Genomic DNA, 23234 nt, shown 5'->3' with positions numbered 1-23234 from the left:
CTCTCGCCCTCACACTGTTATAAATACACTATTCTTGAACTTCAGAATTTGCAGGGGGGGAAACTGTTGTCAATTTATAGCCTGATCACAGGTCTAGAAACCGAGATGTCAGATGAGGCCGACCAGTAAAGAAACACCAAGTGGTGTCAATCTTGCTAAAGCAGTCAGGAAATGAGGTGCGTTTGCGGTTTGTCTCTCTTGCCGGAAACGAGTCTCATTTGGTCCCTCCCACCAGAGACTCACAACAGCGAAGGCCGAGTTATATTTACGCAGCTCATCACATCAACATGAATAAATCATCAATGTTTCTTCTTAAATAAGGTAACACCTCTTAGTTGTCTTTATTAGAATCGTAATATGGAAAAACAACTTGTAACTTTACCATTTAAAAGAATATGCCAGTGGAAGTCATGTGACTACCAATGAAATATATGTGTTTTTTTTTTGAGTGTGGCGTTGTATCATGTTTGCTTGTATGTATTATTGTTATTGTGTTATTGGACAATGAATAGATGTATTTTTGTATAAGGATGTATAACTATAATATTTAACAGCAAATGAAATTATCAAAACCAATTTGATAACCAATTTGGTTACCTTACCTAACCTTAACTTAAAATCTTTAATATATATTAAATCCTTTTACTGTTTGTGGCTTAATATGCTAAAGCTCTTGGGAAACACCCATGAATTAGTTTGTTACGGAAAGTACAGATCGTCAACTTGAGAAACGATGAGCTCACTTCTATCATGGGTATGACCACCATGGTTCCAAGAACTGGTGTTAACAATAACTCACTGCTTTACAGTACAATGTCAACGTCAACTTATAGGCCTCGAGTTCTCTTAAAATGGGCTTAATTGTATTTATGTTTGGGATCTTGAAGACCCTAATGATTTGTGTCTAAAAAATAATAATAATAATTGCAAATCTGGCCTTTCAAATTCACCTTTTAATATGTTCCTTTGACTTAAAGCCCATTTGAAAGATATTGCTAAATGCCAAAAGGTTATACTTCTCTAAAACGTTAGGGTTAGGGTTGACGTTATCAAAAATAGCAAAGTTGCTTCAGTTTGGGGTAACAAATATATATGTATATATATATATAGCTGAGGCCTAAGATGAGTTCAGTATCAGTATTCATATAGCAAAAGTCAACTTTAAAGTGCCCCTATTATCCTTTACATGCATCCAAGGTCAAAAAACACTTTAATTTTCTCATCATATACATTGCACATCACCTCTTTTGACAAAAAATCTCTCTAACCCCTCCTTTCCACAAGCCCACTCTGCTCTGATTGGTCAGATGACCCAGTCTGTTGTGATTGGCCTACTCTGTTTTGATTGGTCAAAGGGCCCAGTCCGTTGTGATTGGCCTACTCTGTTTTGATTGGTCAGACAGCTCAATCTGGGCTGCGTTCAGCCCCGACAAAACGTTGCACAACGTTTTTTAAACAGAAACGGTGATGCGTTGAACACACTGTTCTGATGACGCAAGAGTTGCAACTATGGCAGCTGAGAAGGCTATTCTTTGTGTTCTTTGTGAAGAATTTTCTGAGCCTGATGAAGTCGGTATAAATATGTGTTTAATACTACAAAATATGCCGATGTTACAGTTACTGCACTTGCCGCCCAGAACAAAAGAGAACATCCCAATCGAGTGAAGGGATTGCTGAAACTGAAGCACACATCTTACCTAATTCAGACTAAAACACATCTATTTAGCCTCACATACTGACTTTATTTGTAGTTCATACTGTTTTAATACCCTGTATTTTCTTTCTCATTTTTAGGAAAAGCACTTAATTACCATTGTTTATTTCTATACCAAATGTCATACACTTGCAATGAAGCTAAAAATATAAACAACTACATCATTATGTTTATATCCTATATTTTTACAATAAAACTTATGACAAACATGTCTTCTAATATCCTCAGTTGTTGCGTATACCAAGCTGCATCGAACTAAATTAAATGTAAATTACTTTCCTTGAATCCATTGTGCGAGTTCACTTTAATACCGCTTGCTTTATATACACGTTGCTGCTGATTGGACTGCAGTTCTGACACACCCACCAAACAAGAGAAAACGTATCTCAAACCCCGTTGCACACCGGTGCACGCCGTTGCCAGGAAACATGACGTTCAACCCGGAAACCGTAGCAAAACGTTGCGCACCGTTTTGAACTTGAACGTGCCCCTGTTGTGATTGGTCTTCTCTGTTTTGATTGGTCAAAGGGCCCAGTCTGTTGTGATTGGTCTACTGTGCTTTGATTGGTCAGACAGCCCAGTCTGTTTTGATTGGCCTACTCTGTTTGATTGGTCAGACGGCCCAGTATGTTGTGATTGGTCTACTCTGCTCTGATTGGTAAGATGGCCCAGTCTGTTGTGATTAGCCTCCTCTGCTCTGATTGGTCAGATGACCCAGTCTGTTGTGATTGGCCTCCTCTGCTCTGATTGGTCAATTGACCCAGTCTGTAGTGATTGATCTACTCTGTTTTAGGGCAATTCCACGCAAAACTGTCACATCCATAACGCCAACACAATGCCATTGTATTTAGTTGGCGTTATGGATGTGACAGTTTTGCGCGGAATTGCCCTTTATGAGCACTTAACCTCATAATAATAAAAAAATATATATATTTCTTTCCTTTTCCTTTAATCCTCCCTTATCGGGCTTATGCTACTCTGAACAATGCCTGAACTTCGTATTTTGAGCACTTCTTGCGTTGTTTTTGCCTCTTCACGATGACTTGCTTAATTTAGTCCTAAATTGTAAGTCGCTTTGGACAAAAGTAGTGTTGTCAAAAGACCCGGTGTTGTGCCGAATTTCACAATTAATATCAGTCTGTCAGAAAAGCAGTTTTAGGCTTATTCTTGGCTGGATAACTCTTATCAGGTTTAAAAATTAATTATGAACGCAGTTTTGGATTAAATAAAAAGTACAGTCAAGTCAAATAAAACACGATATACACTTTAATACATGTCCATTTAATCTAAATTAAGCTTTGGTACCGAAATTGGTACCGAGAACCGTGGATTTTCACCGAATACTGACATTTTGGTACCGTGACAACACTAGACAAAAGCGTCTGCTAAATGACTAAATGTAAATGTAAATGTAGTCAAAGGGCACAGTCTGTTGTGATTGGTCTACTCTGCTCTGATTGGTCAAAGGGCCCAGTCTGTTGTGATTGGCCTCCTCTGCTCTGATTGGTCAGACAGCCCAGTCTGTTGTAATTGGTCTACCGCTTACAGTGTGTGTGAAACGAAACGTCTATTACTATATCTAAATTTCAGTTCTGGAGGCTTCCTTAGCACTCGATTCACAGTGATACAAACAATGGCGACAGGTTTTTTTTAATCAATTTGAGCGTGAGCCATCCTTTGGAAGTACATGAAGTGAATTCAAAGCACTAAAAACAGCCTCTTCATGTTAACAACAAACCAAACTCTTCCAGGCTTCCGCTACTGTACAACTACAGTGTTTGAGGGCGGGCCAAAGAAGACGTTGTTCGCGGGCAATCAATGAAGACCATAGGCTGGAATTATGCAAATGTGTTACATTGCTATGTATAGACCTTATGCGCCAGAGAAACGAGGGCGCCGCCATCTTTAGAATATTGTCTTTTAACTTCTGTTTTTGCGGTCGCTCTGTATATTTCTATGGCATCGCTGTCCAGGAGTAATTAGCTTTTGAAGTGGATTTACTTAATGTAAAGTTAACGAAAGTTATCATGAGGGCTGTAATGTTTAAAGCAGATGACTTAACAAATGTCAGTAGACCGGGAAGATTTTAAAACGAGCCGTTCATTAATAAACACGCAAAATCGCTGTGAAAATACAGACCAGAAGTCAAAAGACAACGAGCGCAGCGCTGAAAAGGGGCGGGGCTACATAAGGTCTGAATATGTAAAAAGAAGTGAGACTGAAATTGCTGATGACTCATTACAGGCAGTTCAGAATTGATTCTTTCTTTTAGGAGACCATAACTTTATTTGTTGTGTACTTCGATCTTTAAAACCATTCACAAACAGCTATATTACACTGTGTGAAAGGTAATATTTGACAAAGCATAAAAGGGGCACTTTAATACCTTAACAATGTTATTCTTGTAAAAGTTGAAAAAGCTTCAAAAAGCCCCAAACAGAACATGAGGGTTTATTTATCTTATTTTATCACTTTTTTTAATGCTTCTAACGTCAGAATAATTAACTTTCTGTCAGAAATAACCATTAGTCTTATTTTAATAACATCCTAATTTGAGTTTGGAAATTGGAAAGAAAGAACAGTCAATAAACATCTGCATCTGTTGAGAAAAAAATATTCTAGTTCTTTTCGTCCAATCAGGAGATTGCTTTGGTGAGAACACCATGAGTGAAGAGGAGGAGGTGCCCTTGATGAAGAGCGAAAGGGCCGGCAGTCAGAAGTCCAGCTGTGACTCTGCCCTGCAGGTCCATCTGTACTACAGCCCCTGCTTAAATTCAGAGACCACTTTTACTATCCCCACCATACACATCACAGCTGAAAGTGTGTGTATGCTCGCTGCAAAAGCCAGCGGTGAGACGTTTAACGTGTTTAAGATGATTAATAATGATGCCTGTTTTTTAAAGGTCAAAAGCTTCTATATATACACTCTTTTCACTTTTTTTATCTGCTTCCCTTATAACATCTACAAAGCTTTTAAAAAAATGTTGCAGAGGTGTTGCTGATGATAAAGATGATGATTGATCTGATGATTCCTGATTCAGTATGACTAAAGCAGAAGTTAAACTTTAAGCAATAATCTGCTCATGTGTAATCTTATAATTAAATTTTAAAATAGTTGTGCACCAACAATATTACAATAACCTGAATTGAATATTTATATTTTTAGGAATTCTTCCTGTGTTCCACAACCTGTTTGCTCTGGCATCAGAAGATCTTTCATACTGGTATCCACCAACTCATGTATTTAAGAGTGAGGAGACCATCAAGGTCCACTACAGAGTGAGGTACAGAAACTGCTGCAATAATCATATTTTATTTATAAATAGCTTACTCTTACTGAATATTTGGGAATATTTCCTTATTTAACTAGCCTATTCACGTCATTCATTTAAATTTAATTTGCAAATGCCTGTTATGAAAAGATTATATTATTTTAATATAATCTGGTATTTCTCCCTGACCCAGATTTTAATGTAGGCTATACATTTGTCATAAAAATACTATTATGTTTTATGTTCTTTCAATAAATGAAAGAGTAATAATCATTACTCGTGTCATTTCCATCACAAACAAAAATGTTTGGTTACCAAGAAGACAATAGTGTCTGTGAAGAGCATACTAGAAGTTACTGGGTTAGGTCTCCCAAAAAATGTAAATTCTATCATCATTTGCTCACCCTCATGCAGGCACGTGCACACATAGACATCAAAGGGGGCTTGAGCACCTGCCCTTTTTATTCCTGGAGAGAAAGTGCCCTTTTTTCTGGGGTGCTTTTTTATTTTTTTAAATAATATATATTCCTGTTTGCGCACAGCTTCCCTGTCAAACAAATATATTTATTGAAGAATAGTATATCTAAATATCAGGTCAGGAGTTCTGAAGCGCGATTGTATTGCTTCCGCTAAAGAAAATAGTACGCTCCGTCTCTACGGTTAGAATCCTGTGAGTCCATAGCAACGCTCTGTTTTTCATGGCAACGGTCTGTTATACTCCGCACAGCGGTCTGTTATCAAGAAATAACACACCGCATTCTACATTGGAATTCAACCAAGCCATGTAATAAAATAAGTTAATAATAAAATAAGCATATATCACTACCAGATAGGTTATTTTGTTTATCCTATTTTGCCCTGTCAATTAGATGCAAATGTGCGCATTTTAACTAGTTGACGCCTAATTTGCATACAGAACGTCCCCAGTTAATGACTTACATCAAGAGTCTTTCCCCCTGAAATTTAGAAATCTAAATTGGTGAATTTAGAAGAAATCTACAGATGCAAACAGATGGAGGATACACTCTAAAAAATGTAGTAAATCTGAGTAACTGCATCTGGTACATTAATAAATAAAACTGAGTAGAAATAAGTTAACATTAAACATTAAAAATAGCCATATTTATAAATTAACTTTTTATTTATGAGTAATTAATAAATTAGCAGATTTTGCTATCTGTAACAAAATAGTTTAGAGTGAATATTTGTGTTGATTTTAAAGTGTTATGTATTCTGATAACACCAAAATAATTAAAATGATGTAGTGCCTTGTGCAAAAATAAACAAATGAATAGTAAAACACGCCCCTCTGCTTGATGCAGTTATTTAGGTTATTCTAAATATATACTTGAAACTAGTAGCATAGAAAATGTTTTCAAAACATGCACATTGTGGAATGGTTTGCTTTGCTGCTCTATAAACCTAGTGAATACTAAGGAGACCATGGTTTCTGTGTGAACTGATTATTTTGTAGACATCTTTTGAAAATGAAACAATTGTGTGAGTTTGAGGAAGATAAAATTAATTAACTTTTTAAATAATTTTTTTTAAAAAGGAAGTCAGAGTTGCGTTAATATATATACTTTTTTGTTTAAAAATAAATAAATAAATAATAATTATGAGAAGTGCCCTTTATTTCACTTGAGCCCCTGCCCCTCAAAATGTCTGTGCACGTCCCTGCCCTCATGTCATGTAAGACTTTTGTTCTTCTTCAGAACACAAATTAAAATATATTTCTGTTTCTCCATTGGCAGTCTACGTAAAAAATGACAAAATTCTTCTGTGATGCAGTGAAATGCATTGTTGGCCATTGCTTGCAGTGTTGTTATGGTACTAAAACTAAAACTAACTAATCAAAATAGCTGAAATAAAGTAAAAATATCAGATGAAAAACTTTAAAAAAAACTTAATAAAAGTACTGTAATAAAATGACTAAAATAAAACTGACAAATAAACAATAAATTTATAAAAACTTAAACACTCGCAATCATTGTTATTATTTATATGTTTTCCCTTTTAATTTTAATTTTAGATAAATTAAACAGTGAGAGAGTGAAAAGTGTGTTTTAAGAGATAATCTGTTTGTGTGATTGTAAAGCTTTTCTCTGTGTGTTAAAGATTTTTCTTCTCAAACTGGTTCGGTCAAGGGTCCAGAGCATCGTACCGCTTTAGTCTCAGCAAAGGACGAATCTGTGCTGCGCTGGACTACTGCGTCATTGATTATCTATTTGCTCAGGTATACAGTATAGCACAATTTTTCATTGCCTTCTCAAAATTTTCAAAACCATATGTGAATGTGAAATGTACATTATGTGCCTCTATCCTGATGATGTATTGATATGATTCAAATAATAATAAAAAAGCTGGCATTAAAATGCTGACTCAACTGTTCAGTATCATTTTCCTTCCCCTCTGACTGTACTGTCTCCCTGTTTCAGTCCCGCAGTGATTTTGTGTCTGGGTGTGGCGGGATTTCTCCTGCTTTGAGTTTGCAGCAGGAATGTTTGGGTATGGCAGTACTAGATCTGTGGCGTATGGCCAAAGAGAGGAACCAGAGCCTTGGTGAGATCTGCAATACAACAAGGTGTGTTACAACATGAGAAACGGAGAAAGTCTCCAATAAATTGATGGATGGACCTATGCAGAGATTTTCTGTTCATTCAACATAATTTAAGTGTTTAAGCTGCATTAACCATGGTAAAAAAAAAATCTTATTCCAGCTACAAGTCCTGCCTCCCAGAGACTCACAGACAAGATATACAGAGCATGAGTCGCCTAGCGAGGTATCAGATCCGCAAAACCCTGAAGCGCTTCCTAAAGAAGCTGGCCAGATGCTCGGCTGGAGAACGCAACCTGAAGCTCAAGTATCTGATGGAGCTGAGTGTGTTGGAGCCGGCATATGGTTCAGAAAGCTTCACTCTACATCACTCTGGATGGTTAGAGCAGAGCGAGCAGCAGAGGGTCAGAGCCGTTCAGGTGTCTGGAGAGGGAGGGATTCAGATACAGACCACGGAGAGCCAGGTAGGCTAGAAGAGTAGCCGTGGTGATATTTAGCCGGTGTGATGATGTTTTAATACAAAAGTTCAATAAACAAGAGGTTAATTTTGAGTAACTTACATTTTAGATGAAATATTGCCAGTTACTTTGTCTATTTTTGCTCCACCAAAGAAAATAGTTCCTAACAAAGCCACAGTGGAATGGACAAAACACAGTAGGGCGAATCAGTGTTTTTGAACGAAACTGCTGAGTGAATGATTCATTGAGTCACTCATAAACGCAGCCTCTTGATTTGTTCATGAATGAATGAGTGTTTTGAATAAATCGGTTCAGTGAATGACTCAATGACTCCCCCATAAAGCCAATAGATTAGTTCCTGAATGTACTCATGAATGCAGTCTCTTGTCGCCTCCTATACAGGAGTTGTAAAAATATAAATAATTACGTAAATTATCAAAAGTGTTTAATTGGAAAAATTAACTTAATTAAAAAGAAATGAGAATCTTAATGAATTAAACATGCGATCTTGCTTATTTAAACTAATTGTCACGCTTTCAAAAATGTACATTCCACTAGTCAGTGAAGTACAAGAGACTGATAACTCTTCATAAATCTATATCTATAAAACTACATTATTTGTTTAATTTTATTTCATTAATTTTATTTAATTTTATACTTTTATTCAACGTGGATGCATTAAATTGATCAAAAGTGGAGAAGAGTTACAGACATTTATAATGTTACAAAAGAATAAAAACTTTGTATTAATCAAAGAAAAATGTAACAGTTAGTTTCTACAAAAATATTAAGTAGCACAACTGTTTTCAACATTTATAATAATCAGAAATGTTTTTTGAGCAGCAAATCATCATATTAGAATGATTTCTGAAGGATCATGTGACAGAAGACTGGAGTAATGATGCTGAAAATTCAGCTTTGCATCACAGGAATAAATCACACTTTACAATATATTAAAATAGAAAACATTTATTTTAAAATGTAATAATATTTCACAATATCACAATTTTTACTGTATTTCTCATCAAATAAATGTAGCCTTGGTGAGCATAAGACACTTCTTTCAAAATCGTCTCCAAACATTTAAGCGGTATGTACAGTACATTAGACTTGCGCTCTGTTATTTACTGAGCTACCTCTGGTATCATTCACAGGAATGGCAGACGTTCTGTGATTTCCCCCAGATCACAGACATTAGTATTAAGCGTCTTTGTCAAGAGCAGATGCCCTTGGAAGGAAGGGTGGTCACCCTCACACGCCAGGACGACCAGTGCATGGTAGTGGCATTGCATTCATTTATTAAATTCATTTTTTTTTTAAAGTATTACAAATTCTGTCAGTGATTCATCTACCATTTTGATTAACCAAGGTTTATGAAAGTATAATAAATTGTAACTTGTGATTGTTACAAAGTTCTTTATGTTGAATTCTACATTACATAGCCATTCATATAACATTTTTTTTTCTCTCTTTCCACCAATAGGAGGCTGAGTTTCACACCCTGACTGAGGCTCTTTCCTTTGTATCTCTGGTTGATGGATATTTTAGACTGACTACAGATTCGACTCACTATTTCTGCGCAGAGGTGGCCCCGCCAAGCTTACTGGAGGACATACAGAATTACTGCCACGGCCCGATCACGTACTACACAATTTCATATATGCCCATTTGGTAAAATTAGAAAGGAAATAACTAAATAATAAGCAGAATTTTTGTTTTTTGTTTTCTAAAGGTCAGAATTTGCAGTGCACAAGCTTAAGAAAGCTGGAGCCAAAAATGGGATGTTCCTGTTACGTCACAGTCCCAAGGACTTTGACAAGTACTTCCTCACTGTTTGCATACAGGTACCAGATTTGCTGGACTCATACAAACATTATAAAGCTCCAAGCATTGGGTTTTCACTAACAGTAAGTAACTAAAACAGCACATGACTCATAACTGCAAGCTTCACATGAGTTTGTATCAGATTCATGAAGAACTACATTTTATTGATCACTCCTTAGCAATGTTGGGGTAACATGCATTATGTAATCAGATTACTTTTTTTGATGTAATGAGCAAAGTAATGCAAAGTAATGCACATTACTTTTCATTTTAATTAATTTGCTGAAACATTTTTTAAACCACCGAATTAAAATTCTCTCTTCTCCATAAAGTAGTCACTTTATACACTCATGTGTGCGCAGGAACAGTCAAAAAGTACAAAACAAATAAAAGAAAAGAATTCAATAAAACGAGTTATACAGTAGGCATTATAATCCATAATGCGAATATATATTTTGTACGGCATACATAGTTCTAGGGGTTAGGAAATATTCTAAGTGGGCAGAATATAACAATATTCTAAATGTGTTTTAAAAGAAAACGATGGTGTGTTATCTAAGATATGTTGTTGAATGCATTGCTGCATTAAAGTAAAACAATAAAAATAAAATAAAAAACCTAGAAAAAGAGCAAGCCTCAACCAGGTGAGAAAAAGTAATGTAGCACATTACTTTCCATATAAAAAAGTAACTAAAAAATGTAATTAATTACCTTTTAAAAGTAACTTTCCCCAACAGTGCTCCTTAGTATTATTATAATGTGAATTTTGAAACAACTCCAGCATGACCTTTTTTTAGTTCTACAAATTAGCTGCATTGTTAATGACTAAACTCCAGTGATATATTTCTTAACTTCTGGATGTTCCACCAGACTCCTCTGGGAATGGATTACAAGGACTGCCTGATAGAGAAAAATGAGAAGTTCAGCCTGGCTGGGATCCACAGCTCATTCTGCAGTCTAAGACAGCTCACAGACTTCTATCAGCACAGTACACTTCTCATGTCAGACATCCCCGTCACCCTGGGCAAGTGCTGCCCACCCAGACCTAAAGGTAGAACATTTCTGTGAAATATTTGCTTTTGTGCTTTGTGTTTATCTTTTATAAAAGTTAGAAAGCAGGAGTTATTTGGAATTTAATTATTATTATTATTTTTTTTTGTTATAATAAAGTAACCACCAGAATTTAAAATGCTAAATTAACTTCACCAGAAAATTAATATATATTTAAAGGGTTTTTAATTTATTTTTTACGTGCTATTTCTTGTCTTCTCTGCAGAACTTACCAACATGATCATTGTTCGTAACAGCAGTATGGCTGAGATGCCCAGTTCCCCCATGTTACAGAGACAAAACCCGAGCCACATGCAGTTCCACATGATTAAACACGAGGACCTCATCTGGGTACATTTATACAAATTTATAAAGGGTTTAAATATATTTTCATGAATGTTTTTTAAAGGCATCACCACTTTTTTTTTAAGTGTCCCTATTATGCTATTTTAAAGGTTCCTAATTTTGTTTTGGAGGTCTCCTACAATAGGTTTACATGCATCCAAGGTCAAAAAACACTTTAAAATGGTTTGTCTCACTAAGCCCCTCCTTTCCTCAAGCCCACTCTCCTCTGAGCACTTGATACAGTGATACAAACACTAACTATGGCATAGTTATTTCCGTATCAATTCCAATATGAGTCCTCATCCTTTTGAAATGCATGAAAAGTGAATTTGCAGTGCTGCAAACAGCATCTTCTCGACATGTCGACAAACCAAACTTTTCCAGGCCTCACTGTGTGAAAGGTTATATCTGAAAAAGCATAATAGGGGCAGTTTAAATTCATCTTTGTTATTTATTATTTTCAAAATTGACTGAAAGTGTTTTATTTTAGGGAGGTCAAAAGATGAATTTTAACAACAAAATGTCTAACCTCAAAACAACTCAAGTCAAGCTCCTTCCTTTTCTTTTAACAGAGTGAAAGCTTAGGCCAAGGTTCCTTCACGCATATCTTTAGAGGCAGTAAGACAGACCAGCGGGACGGGGTGACACACTCCACGGAGGTGCTTCTGAAGGTCCTGGATGCAAATCATAAAAACTGCTGGGAGGTGTGTTTTCATTCCTGGAACATATGCTGAACATGGTTGTTTGCAATTAAAAGACAATTTCCTATTAAACTCTTACTCGAATATGCTCTTTGCCATTGAGAATATTGCATTTTCCATTAATTGAAAATCCATGACTATGTTTTGTGTGTGTACCATAGTTTCAACTTGTCTTGGAAATAAGCTTCAGATTTTTGAATGAACTTTGAAAGGTTGGCCATATGCAATCCAAAATGTTAAAAAGTGACATGTAATAAAGAGCTTGTGTAAATACAGGGTTCCTACGCAGTTTGGAAAAGTATGGAATTTTGATTTGGGTAATTTCCAGGTCTGGAGAAGTGTGGAAAAATTGCCCCTATTCAGTTTTCTAACATATAAAATTAAGAATTTCTAAAAATAAGTGTATCATACAAGTAGGGTGTTTTCATGGCAAAAGTTTAGTGATCATTTAATGATTGTTCATTACAACAACATTTTCATTACGCAAAATTTGTCTTTCATGAATGTGTGAAAGGTTTGAACTTTTCTCAGACTGCACTTTCCTGTTTGGTAATTGTGCAAAATCAAACCACATTTGCAGGATCAAACTGATGAATACATGCAGGTTATAAAGTGTTTTAGGTTTCTTCTCATCATTTATAAATGCATGTTGTCACTTTGAGAAAACCAATAAAACCCTGAGAAAATAATATTTACAGATGACTACTATATACCAAATATAATGCCAATGCTGTAAGAACCATTAATGTTAATTATGGTCTGAAAATGTGAAAATTTTGAGATGGAAAATGTGTAGGAACCCTAATTACAGCAATTTTGTATTTTCAGCCATTTAATTATGCCTTTTTTTCTGTTTTAAAGTCTTTTTTTGAGGCGGCCAGTTTGATGAGTCAAATTTCCCACAAGCACCTTCTCCTGGTATATGGCATCAGCGTGCACAAATCCAAAAGTAAGTCACGTAAAAGCACTCTTAGGAGTCACTCTTTTATAAAAGTCTAAACACAAGAGGACAAACCCTATAAAAGCAATTAAAAGTCTGTGTAATGACTTCAGCTCTTTAACTCTTCTTGAACTCTTAAGTGGGCCTGGAGTGTCGTTGGTGATGCTGGTTGCCTGTCAAAGTACCTGTGAATGCAACCATGTGACTAAAGTGTGTCCTCCCTGTCCCCCGCAGACATCATGGTGCAGGAGTTTGTGAAGCACGGGGCACTGGACCTGTACCTGAAGAGGAGCACGTCTGTCTCAGTCAGCTGGAAACTAGACGTGGCCAAACAACTGGCCTGTGCTCTCAACTTCCTGGTGAGACATATCCATCCATGCATGTTAAACTGACTACTAATGACAAAATACAGAACTACAGTATATTTAGGACCATATCAGTTATCAGTTTTAATTTATTGGTATTGGTTGATTTATCAGTCAATACTGAATATTACATTTTAAAACATTGAAAACTATTATTTTTTGGTTAAATAATCTGTAAGGAGATTTTGAATATTGGCCATTTATCAGCAATAACATAAAAATAATGTCTTTTTGGTTTCAGTTAGACATTTAATATTGGTACATATGAGAACAAACCCCTATAATCTAAGATACAATATACTCTACCATTCAAAAATTTGGCCTCAATAAGATTTGTTCATGTTTTTGAAAGAAGTATCTTATGCTTACTTACCAAAGCTGTATTTATCTGATCAAAAATAAAGTAAAACATATATGTTGTGAAATATTATTACAATTTAAAATAATTGTTTTATATTGGAATGTATTTTAAAATGTAATTTATTCCTGTGATGGCAAAGCTAAATGTTTAACATCATTACCCCAGTCTTCAGTGTCGCATGATCCTTCTGAAATCATTCTAATATGCTGATTTGCTGCTCAAGAAATATGTATTATTATTATCATCAATAATAAGGGTGGATGAATAGAAAGATTTCTTTGATGAATAGAAAGTTCTTTGTAATAATGTAAAAGTGTTTACTGTCACTTTTGGTTAGTTTAATGCATCCTTGCTGAATAAACTTATTAATTTCTTTCACAAAAAATAAAATAGAAAAGTGTATTTATGGTATGTATATTCTGGAAAGAATGTAACAAAATATTCAGAATTGAGAAGAACCAAAAAACAACCACAAAAGTTGCAGAGTCAAGAATCCTTCATTGAAAAACTCATATTGATTGACTTCTGTTCTCAGTATTCAAGGGGATGCATCCCAGCCCTATTTCGGCCGTGGTTAAAAACCATTTTTCTTTTTGTCTGTCATATGCAGGAGGAGAAGAATATTGCACATGGGAATGTTTGTGCAAGGAATCTGCTGTTGGCCAGAGAGGGTGACTCTTCCTCCGATAACTCACCCTTCATTAAACTGAGTGACCCTGGCATCAGCATGGCAATGCTGGGAAAAGAGGGTAATTATATTGAGCAACTAGATGAATATCAAACCAATGAAGATGAACAAAATCGATTTAATTTACTCTTCTAGACTTCTAGAATAATTTGTATTTTAAATGAATACTAGAGAGAATAATAATAGATTCTTTATTTAGCTCTCATTAGGAATTAATTACACCATGCATGGCTCGAAAATTCCCTTTTGGTGAGAACATGCAATAAATAATGTGCATAATGTATGTTATAATGCATTATATCTTTTCATAAATAAGTGTTACCAAAGTCAAAAGGCATTATAATATGTGAAGATTTCTTGTTACATCTGAAATTGGTTGTTTGTCATGTGTTTTAATGCATAAAGTATTATAATGTATTATGATCGTGGTTACAATTACTTATATAATACTTATATAATGCATTATAACGTATATATGAATACCTTCTTTAAGTAAATTGTTACCAATTAGTTTTTTATTTATGAGCTGTGTTGTGCCAACTTTTTATTTTTTGTATTTTTCTCAATCATTGAGCTTTTTGCCCACTGGATTTGTGTGTTTTTTTCTCTAATTCTTGCTGAATATTATATTACACCCTAACATGATTGTATATAAAAGAATAAAATGCACATTTCTGTGAATCCAGTGGTGTTGGACAGAATCCCATGGGTGGCCCCGGAGGTTCTGGATACACTTGAGATCGAACTGGAGTGTGACAAGTGGAGTTTTGGAACAACGCTGTGGGAGATTTTCAATGGTGGAGAAGCTCCATTGCAGGGCCTGGACCTCATACAAGTACATACACCTCACAATTAATATAGAATCATAAATTAAATGCAGATTTTCTATATGATGTTACACATTCTGGATAAAGATAACCACAACCCCAAAAAATTTGAGAGCTACGCATATACTCAGGCAATGTGACTCCACCATTGTACTATGGCTGAACAGCTGCTGTCCTTCTTTGTATCCAGAAGCAGCAGTTTTATGAGCACTTCTCAAACCTGCCCGCGCTGGAGTGGACTGAGCTGGCCGACCTGATCGCTCAGTGTATGCAGTACCAGCCTGAGCTCAGACCGTCCTGCCGGAGCATCATCCGACAACTAAACAGCCTCATCACTTCAGGTAACACACAGATGTACACCAGCTCCCTTCTCACAATGACACTGATGTTTGTGATCTGGAAGATCGCTTTCTTTTTCACATATGAAACTGTTATTATCCCTTTTATAAAATTAATGTAAGCAATAAATCTCTAATATAAAAAAATGTAAATGTAATTAACGAAAGTGTTGAATAATATGTATATATTTAATATATTTAATAATTAATAAATAATATTATCATTAAATACATGCTTTACATTTATTATTATTTTCCACTTATTTATTAATTAAATAATATATAGGCCTACATCTGTTATATAATAAATATGAAATGTTGTAACTAATACAAAAGTAATTGAATAAAATTTAAATATTAAAAATAATATTTAATACATAATGATTTTATTAGTAAGTGTTATTTATTCATGTTTGACATTTAAGGGGTATATTCAAATATTAAATGTGCAATCAATTTACTTTATTAAATACATCCATTATCATTATTATTATTGTGTTATGTTGATATTACTTTAATAATAATTATTTCCATGAATTTTAATTTAAAGATTTCATTGTTACCAAAACTGTTTATAAAAAATCACTCCTACATCTGGGTTAGATTTGTCCTAAAACATGTGGGAACATTATGATCAGCCATCATGACAGTTCTAATCGTCATTCTGTAGATTATGAGATCCTTCATGCGACTGGCACACTCCCCAAGAGCGATGGCTTCTGGAGAAGACCGAACATCTTCAAAAAGCAACAACAGGATGTTTTTGAGGAGAGATACCTGCGATTCATCTCCATTCTGGGGAAGGTACAATGTGGAGAAAAATTCCACCCATAGAGGGCGCTGTTGTACATGTAATAACACAGCTCTGCAGCCGGTTGCAGCAAAGCCTAGCAGTTAAGAATACCCTTAGTGATAATAAACTAAGTGTTTTTAATGATCTGACAATCTAACAAGTTAGTCATTTAGAAAAGACTGTCATAACTTTTTAAAAGCAGTTACATAAAAATGTAGATTGGTCTAATTTGAATCCAAAAAGTAAGACCCATTGATTACCCCTTGGTTAGATTAGTTCTTAAAACACAGTCTTAACATAGTGGCTATGTTTATGAAACTGGCTGATATACTTTGCTATTTCATACATTACAGCTCGCATGTAACCAAACGTGATGATTATGACTATTGGTTTTCTGAGCAAAAAAAGAAAAAGAAGACTGATGGGTTTTAACTGTGTGCATGTGTGTGTTTAGGGTAACTTTGGCAGCGTCGAACTTTGTCGATATGATCCGTTGGGTGATAACACTGGAGATCTGGTTGCTGTAAAGGAACTTCAGGCTAACAAACAAGCCAACATGGCAGACTTTCAGAGAGAGATCCAGACCACCAGCTCCCTGCACTGTGACTATATTGTCAAATACATGGGCATCTGCTACAGTGCAGGTCAGACTACATTTAATAATTACCAACCAATTACCAATCTGTACAGCCTGCCCATTCCAACATTCCTTATTTTTTTAACTCGTCACAGGTCGACTTAGCACAAAACTGGTGATGGAATATCTTCCGTACGGCAGTCTGATCGGATATATGGAGAAACACAGACAGAATGTGTGCACCCGCAAACTGTTGCTCTTTGCCTCACAAATCTGTAAGGTACAAACAGACTTTTTAAAATCAGATGACAGGTCAGATTAGCTCTTTTGAATTGGTTTGTGGAACTTTACACATCTAACCAGAAATGTAACTCTTTTGTAGGGAATGGAGTACTTGCAAAGCATGCGCTATGTTCACCGTGATCTAGCTGCTCGCAATGTCCTAGTCGCCAGCGACACACTGGTGAAAATCGCTGACTTTGGGCTTACGAAGATCATCCCAGTGGATAAAGAGTACTACCGTGTCACGCAGCCAGGAGAAAGCCCTATTTTCTGGTGACAATTACATCAAGCTCTTGGGAGTTTAGGATTAGGGTAACACTACAATACAGGTGCACTAATATGCATTAATTCTAATGCATATTAGACTAATGTTCCGATAATCTTGAGTTAATGTATGACTCGTATGATTCTTGTATGCTGGTTTTTGTGTGCAGCCCAACTTACCCATCCTTCAAACACATTCTCTGACAATACATTCACTGTGCAACTGTCCCACAAATCTCAAACATTAATGTGGATGTCAAAACCCATAACCATAATGCCACATTACTTAATAATAAGTTAATAGTCATGTGTCTCAGCAAGTAATCATAACTAGCTAATGATGTATTAAAACAGACGGCTGGAAGTTGAAAAACATAGCTTTGACGCATTGTGGTAATTAAAGGGATAGTTCACTTAAAAAGAAAATTCTGTCATTTATTCACCCTCAAGTTGTTTCAGACCTGTATGAATGTCTTCTGCTGAACACAAAAGAAGATATTTTGAAGAATGTCGGTAACCAAACAGTTGATGACTTCCATAGTATTTTTTTTCCTACTATGGAAGTCAATGGGGTCCATCAACTGCCTGGTTACCGACATTTTTCAAAATATCTTCTTTTGTGTTCAGCAGAAGACATTCATACAGGTTTGAAACAACTTGAGGGTATGTATTAATGATAACAGAATTTTTATTTTTATTTGGGGTGAATTACTCCTTTAACACATTAATTTACACTATAAGTTCATACTAGATATTTATATGGAATTAATCCATGATGACACATTGAATTAATAACAATTCATATATGACTTAATCTATTAATCGGATAGACTCTTTAACAGGTGCTGATGTGGCAATCATGTCTTAGTTCTTCATGAGCTATAGGCTTCTGTACATTAACTCATTATCTGGGCATTAGTTAAGCATGAAATCATGCATATTAGTGCACCTGTATTGTAAAGTTTGATTTGTGTGCATTTAACCCAACAGTTAACATAGCACTGAAAGTTAATGTTTTAATTGTGCAAATACTGTATATTTTTTTACAAACAAGTACACATAAAGGCCAATTCACACTGTGCCCAAAGCAACCAGGTCATTCCGTGTCAACTCAACCAGAGGTCCCCGGCAATTATTTTTATTTTTATTTTTTTTTAATTCTGGTGAAAGAAATACATAAAGAAGAAAAAAAGAAAGCCAAAATGTTACATGTCATGGATGTATATTTACTGAATAATCCATTATTTTGTAGAGGGGGGTCAAAATGACTATTTTCACCTGAGATTTGGAGCCAATTACAGGGGTATACAAATTACTTTAGAAAGATGGCAGCATCATTATTTCATTTTTGCACAGAGATTGATTGGTCTATTAGTTAAATCTGTTTACTTTGGCAAACTTTGTTATATGTTGTGTTTCATTCTTTTTTTGTTTTTTCCATGTCCTGTTCCCTGTTCAGGTATGCGCCTGAATCCATTTCAGAACTGAAATTCTCCCACAAGTCAGACGTATGGAGTTTCGGCATTGTTCTACATGAGCTCTTATCCTACTGTGACATCAGTCGAAACCCCAAACGGGTGAGTGAATTAAACTCCATGTAATGGTATTATTACTGTATGAGGAGTGGATGAATGATTGTCACCGTGAGCTTCACTGGTCACTTTTTAATAATAATAAATAAAAAATATTCTGTTATCATTGTCTCACTGGATGTTGCCCCAAATCTTTTAATGTATTAACTTTATAAACCTGCTTTATTGTAAATCATTTCATGCAGTTGTGTATCCAGAAGATTGGAAGTTATGTCCAGAGTTCATCCATGGCCATCCATGTTCTTAATCTTCTCAAGAATAACTGGAGGTTACCAGCGCCACCTCAGTGTCCACCAAAGGTACAAATAAAAACAGATTTGAATGCATTTGTATCGGTCACGTTAAGCAATCGAATTTTGACACATTGTACATAGACAGCAAGTCCATGAAACAAACATATACAACCCCATTTCCGTAAAAGTTGGAACATTTTGTAAATCAAGAATCTTTGATTTGTTAATTCTCTTGAACCTTTATTTAACTGCCAAAAGTACAAAGAAAAGATTTCCAATGTTTCCACTGACCAAATTAATTGAATTTTGATGGCACTGCATGAGAAACCATCATGCTATGGTGTTAAATACAGCCACATGGGCTCGGGAGTTCTTTGGAAAACCGTTTTTTCAGTCTGCCGCTGCATCAAGAAATGCCACTTGAGTCTCTGTTACGCAAGGAGAAAGCTATACATCTGTTCAATGCAGAGTTCTCTGGGCGCGATCTCATCTCAGATGATCCAAAAGACTCTCTGCCAGAATGTGGACTGTGATGAGTAGATGAGTCTACATTTCAGCTTGTTTTTTGTAAAAACTGACTTCGAGTTCTTAGTCCCTATAAGACCAAAAGGACCATCCAGATTTTTCTCAGCAACAGGTGCAAAAGCAAACATCTGTCATGGTATAGGGATGTGCAGCAGTGCAAACGGCATGGGCGACTTGCATATGTGTGAAGGTAGCATTGACGTGGTCGCGTATATTGGGATTGTACAGAGACATATACTGCCATCAAGATTTTTCCTAGGAAGTAAGACATCCAGTATGGATGTCAACCACAGAATTTTGAGCTGATTTGTATCAGGCGAGATTAGGCAAAAATTCAACCAAAATGCAACAATTAGTATCCTTAATTCCAGAAAAATTAAAAAGTGTAATTAAAAGAAAAGGTGATGTGACATAGTTGTAAACATGCCCCTGTCCCAACTTTTTTGTAGTGTGTTGCAGTCATCAAAACATATATACAAGGAGTATATATATGGTGAAACTAACCAGGGAGGAATCAGTATCTAAGGAAACAGGAACTAAACTGCAAGGAAACACAAGAAACATAGGCACATGAATGAAAACACAATAAGACTAAACATGCCCCTGACACTAATGTAGTCAACTAATGTTAACAAATGAAACTTTATTGTAAAGTGTTACTTTTTTTTTTTTTCAGGTGCATAATATTATGATGCAGTGTTGGGAGTTCAACAGCGAGGACAGACCGAGCTTCTCCACTCTACAGGACCTGATTGAGAATATCCTGTTAGATGAGAGAGAGGGATGTAAGGGGTAAAGTCAGAGTTACCCTAAACAGACCACTGTATTTTCAACATGTATGTATATTTAAAATACAATTGAGTAATTTTAGGACATTCTTACAGTAGTATTTTACTGTTTAGTACGTTGAACTTCAGACCATAGAACAGTTTGTATATTAGTAGTTTCCAGTACACTTACAGAGCTGGCACTACCCCTTTCAGTCATATTCCATTATAAAATGCTTTGGATTTCCTCTGTCATCACAAAGAAATAGTCATAGTTAAAGGCTGATTTATACTTCTGCATCGGACCTACGCCGGAGCCTCTACACTGTAGGCAATGCGTTGGTTTTCATTTATACTTCTGCGTCGTTGTCCGTGTTGACGTGCAATTACACTTGCAGAGGGAGAATGTGAAACGGGGAGTGGTCCTAACAGACCAATCACAGCGCTTGCGTCCGCATAGAGTTGACGCGTTGTTACATTTTTGGAGAGGTGCACGTCAGGGTACGCCGAAGGGTACGTGCACTACACACAGCCTATGACGTAGCTACGGCGTGAGTTCGACGCAGAAGTATAAATAGGCCTTAAGGCACCACTTTTTATTGTTGTGGCTTTATTTTGCAATGATGGTATTAAAGCAGGGTTCACCAATCTCGGTCCTGGAGGGCCGCTGTCCTGCAGAGTTTAGCTCCAACCCCAATTAAACACACCTGAACCAGCTAATCAAGGTCTCACTAGGCATACTAGAAACTTTCAAACAAGTGTGTTGGAGCTGGTTGGAGCTAAACTCTGCAGGGACAGCGGCCCTCCAGGACCGAGATTGGTGAACCCTAAAGGGATACTCCACTTTAAAATAAAAATTCTGTCATCATATACTCACCCTCATGTTGTTTCAATCCTTTATGAATTTCTTTCTTCTGCTGAACAGAAAGGAAGATATTTAGAAGAATTTCAGTAACCAGACAGTTTCTGGTCTCATTGACTTCCATAGTATATTTTTTTCCTACAAACAACATGAGGGTGAGTATATGATGACAGAATTTTCATTTTAAAGTGGAGTATCCCTTTAAGTTCTGAATAAGTGCAGTAAAAGGCAAACCAGGTTTTCCTGTTTCTTTTAATGGCACTCCCATAAAAAGACTATTCAAAACTGAAATAACCTGTCAGCCCACATCATATATGGTCTTCACTCTTTAAAGACAGGACAGGTTTTCCCCACTTCAGGAAGCCACACCAAATGATGTCAGCAAGTCATTTGCCTAGCATCGCAGAGAGTGAACTCAGAGCATGCAGCACGGACAACACTTCATACAAGCAGTCAGAGTGTGTCTGAGAGTCAAGCTACTTGCATCACCTGAAATGAGTTATATTTTTCCCATAATTATGTGCATTATAACAGAGTTAATATGTTACAAACTTACTCAAGAGACTATTACAGTAATAAAGAGTTATGATTTGTTCAGGTTACACTTTCTTAGTTAGTTTGTTGTCATGGATGTTAATTTGATTTGTCAATCTGTTCAGATGTGTTTGAATAATTACCTTGTTTGACTTCTGTATTTAAGTTCCTGTGTTTCTGTTCTTAGTTGTCTGGTCTCGTCTATGTTACGATTATGTTTTGTTTGCCTGCCTCGCTGTGATTATATTCACTTTAGATTATTAAAGACTTTTGAACTTGATTCCCTTATCTTCATGCGTTTGTATACAGCCAAGCTGTGATGTATGCAATACCTGCTATACTGTGCAACTAAGTGCAAATAGCCTACTTTGTGAGTCTTGCACTAAATAGCATCCCTTACAAAAAAATAAGTATACTTCAAGTTCATTGCCTTCAGAGCAGGCAACAAAGCAGCACTAAGAACAGCAAGGGCCAAACTGCCCCGGGCCATCAAAGAGGCAAAGCAGTGACACGTTGTATGTGGCATGGCATGCAAGCCATCACCAACTATAGGCCAACACCACCTGCATGTGACAGTGATACCTCCCTCCCAGATGTGCTGAACGACTACATGTTTTGAGGCACAGAATGACACCATGGCGAGGAAGATCAACCCCTCCTCCCGAATCTGACGACCAAGTAATGTACTGTGTACCACGGAAGGCTGCAGGTTCAGACAACATTTCTGGCAAAGTGCTCAGAGGATGTGCAGAACAGCTGGCAGATGTTTTCACTGACATCTTTAATTTCAGTTGTTACGTCCAAAGGGATGTAGGGGTTTATTTTTTGTTAGTTTGTATATGATGTGGGGCTTGTTTCTGTGTGCTTTCTGCTTGTTTCTGTGTTGCTCTTGCTCCTCCTAATGTCCACTTGTCATGATCATGAGTGCAACCTGTTTCCTGACTTGTGTAAGACAAAAAGAACCTCAGACACTTTGATCTTCTGAGATATGGACACCACAAATAATGCCATTCGTCTCCACACCCCACAGAGTGAAGTTGCGGGAAAGCTTCTTTCCCTCCTGTCCTTCCTTAACATTTGTTCCTTCTCCCCCCACTTCTTTCTCTTTACACATTCTTCTCTTCACTTATAAAGATTATATAAAATTATAGTGTTCTATGTCAATATAAGTGAGCTAACAGAAATGGTTGGTATCATTTAAAATGTCTCAGTGCGACTGGTACAATGGTCTCATCTCCACATGGTAAGCCAAATGGTAATAAGGGTTTAGATATACTTTGCTTATTGGGTGTGGACTTTTTCCCAGGGTCCTTCCTCCAAATTACCTCCAGTTCCTCGACAAGGTGTGAACTCCTTGTGTCTATA

The 23234-nt window shown here is 36.2% G+C and overlaps 1 protein-coding gene across 3 annotated transcripts; it reads left to right on the top strand.

Moving 5' to 3' along the window:
- The first annotated feature begins 201 nt into the window (after positions 1–201).
- jak3 (Janus kinase 3 (a protein tyrosine kinase, leukocyte)) lies at positions 202–22149 on the top strand. 3 transcript variants are annotated; one of them, XM_084086764.1, is made up of 25 exons: positions 202–321; positions 4355–4564; positions 4881–4998; positions 7105–7222; positions 7425–7570; positions 7707–8007; positions 9156–9278; positions 9485–9642; positions 9734–9845; positions 10696–10876; positions 11102–11226; positions 11793–11924; positions 12783–12870; positions 13096–13220; positions 14198–14336; positions 14962–15110; positions 15293–15443; positions 16111–16244; positions 16688–16877; positions 16966–17090; positions 17193–17365; positions 18816–18933; positions 19134–19247; positions 20383–20542; positions 21670–22149. In XM_084086764.1, the coding sequence occupies exons 2-24, from the start codon at positions 4378–4380 to the stop codon at positions 20500–20502; spliced, it is 3327 nt and encodes a 1108-aa protein (XP_083942890.1). In that variant the 5' UTR covers positions 202–321; positions 4355–4377; the 3' UTR covers positions 20503–20542; positions 21670–22149. The 3 variants fall into 3 exon arrangements, with proteins under 3 accessions (XP_083942890.1, XP_083942888.1, XP_083942889.1); XM_084086762.1 differs by having other exon boundaries at positions 9734–9908; XM_084086763.1 differs by lacking the exon at positions 202–321 and having other exon boundaries at positions 4337–4564; positions 9734–9908.
- The last annotated feature ends 1085 nt before the right edge of the window (positions 22150–23234 follow it).

This window comes from Abramis brama, assembly GCF_963993115.1.
Source record: "Abramis brama genome assembly, chromosome: 16".
Lineage (NCBI taxonomy): Eukaryota > Metazoa > Chordata > Actinopteri > Cypriniformes > Leuciscidae > Abramis > Abramis brama.
The sequence above is the reverse complement of the archived record's forward strand: the minus strand, read 5'-3'. Positions and strand labels throughout refer to the sequence as shown.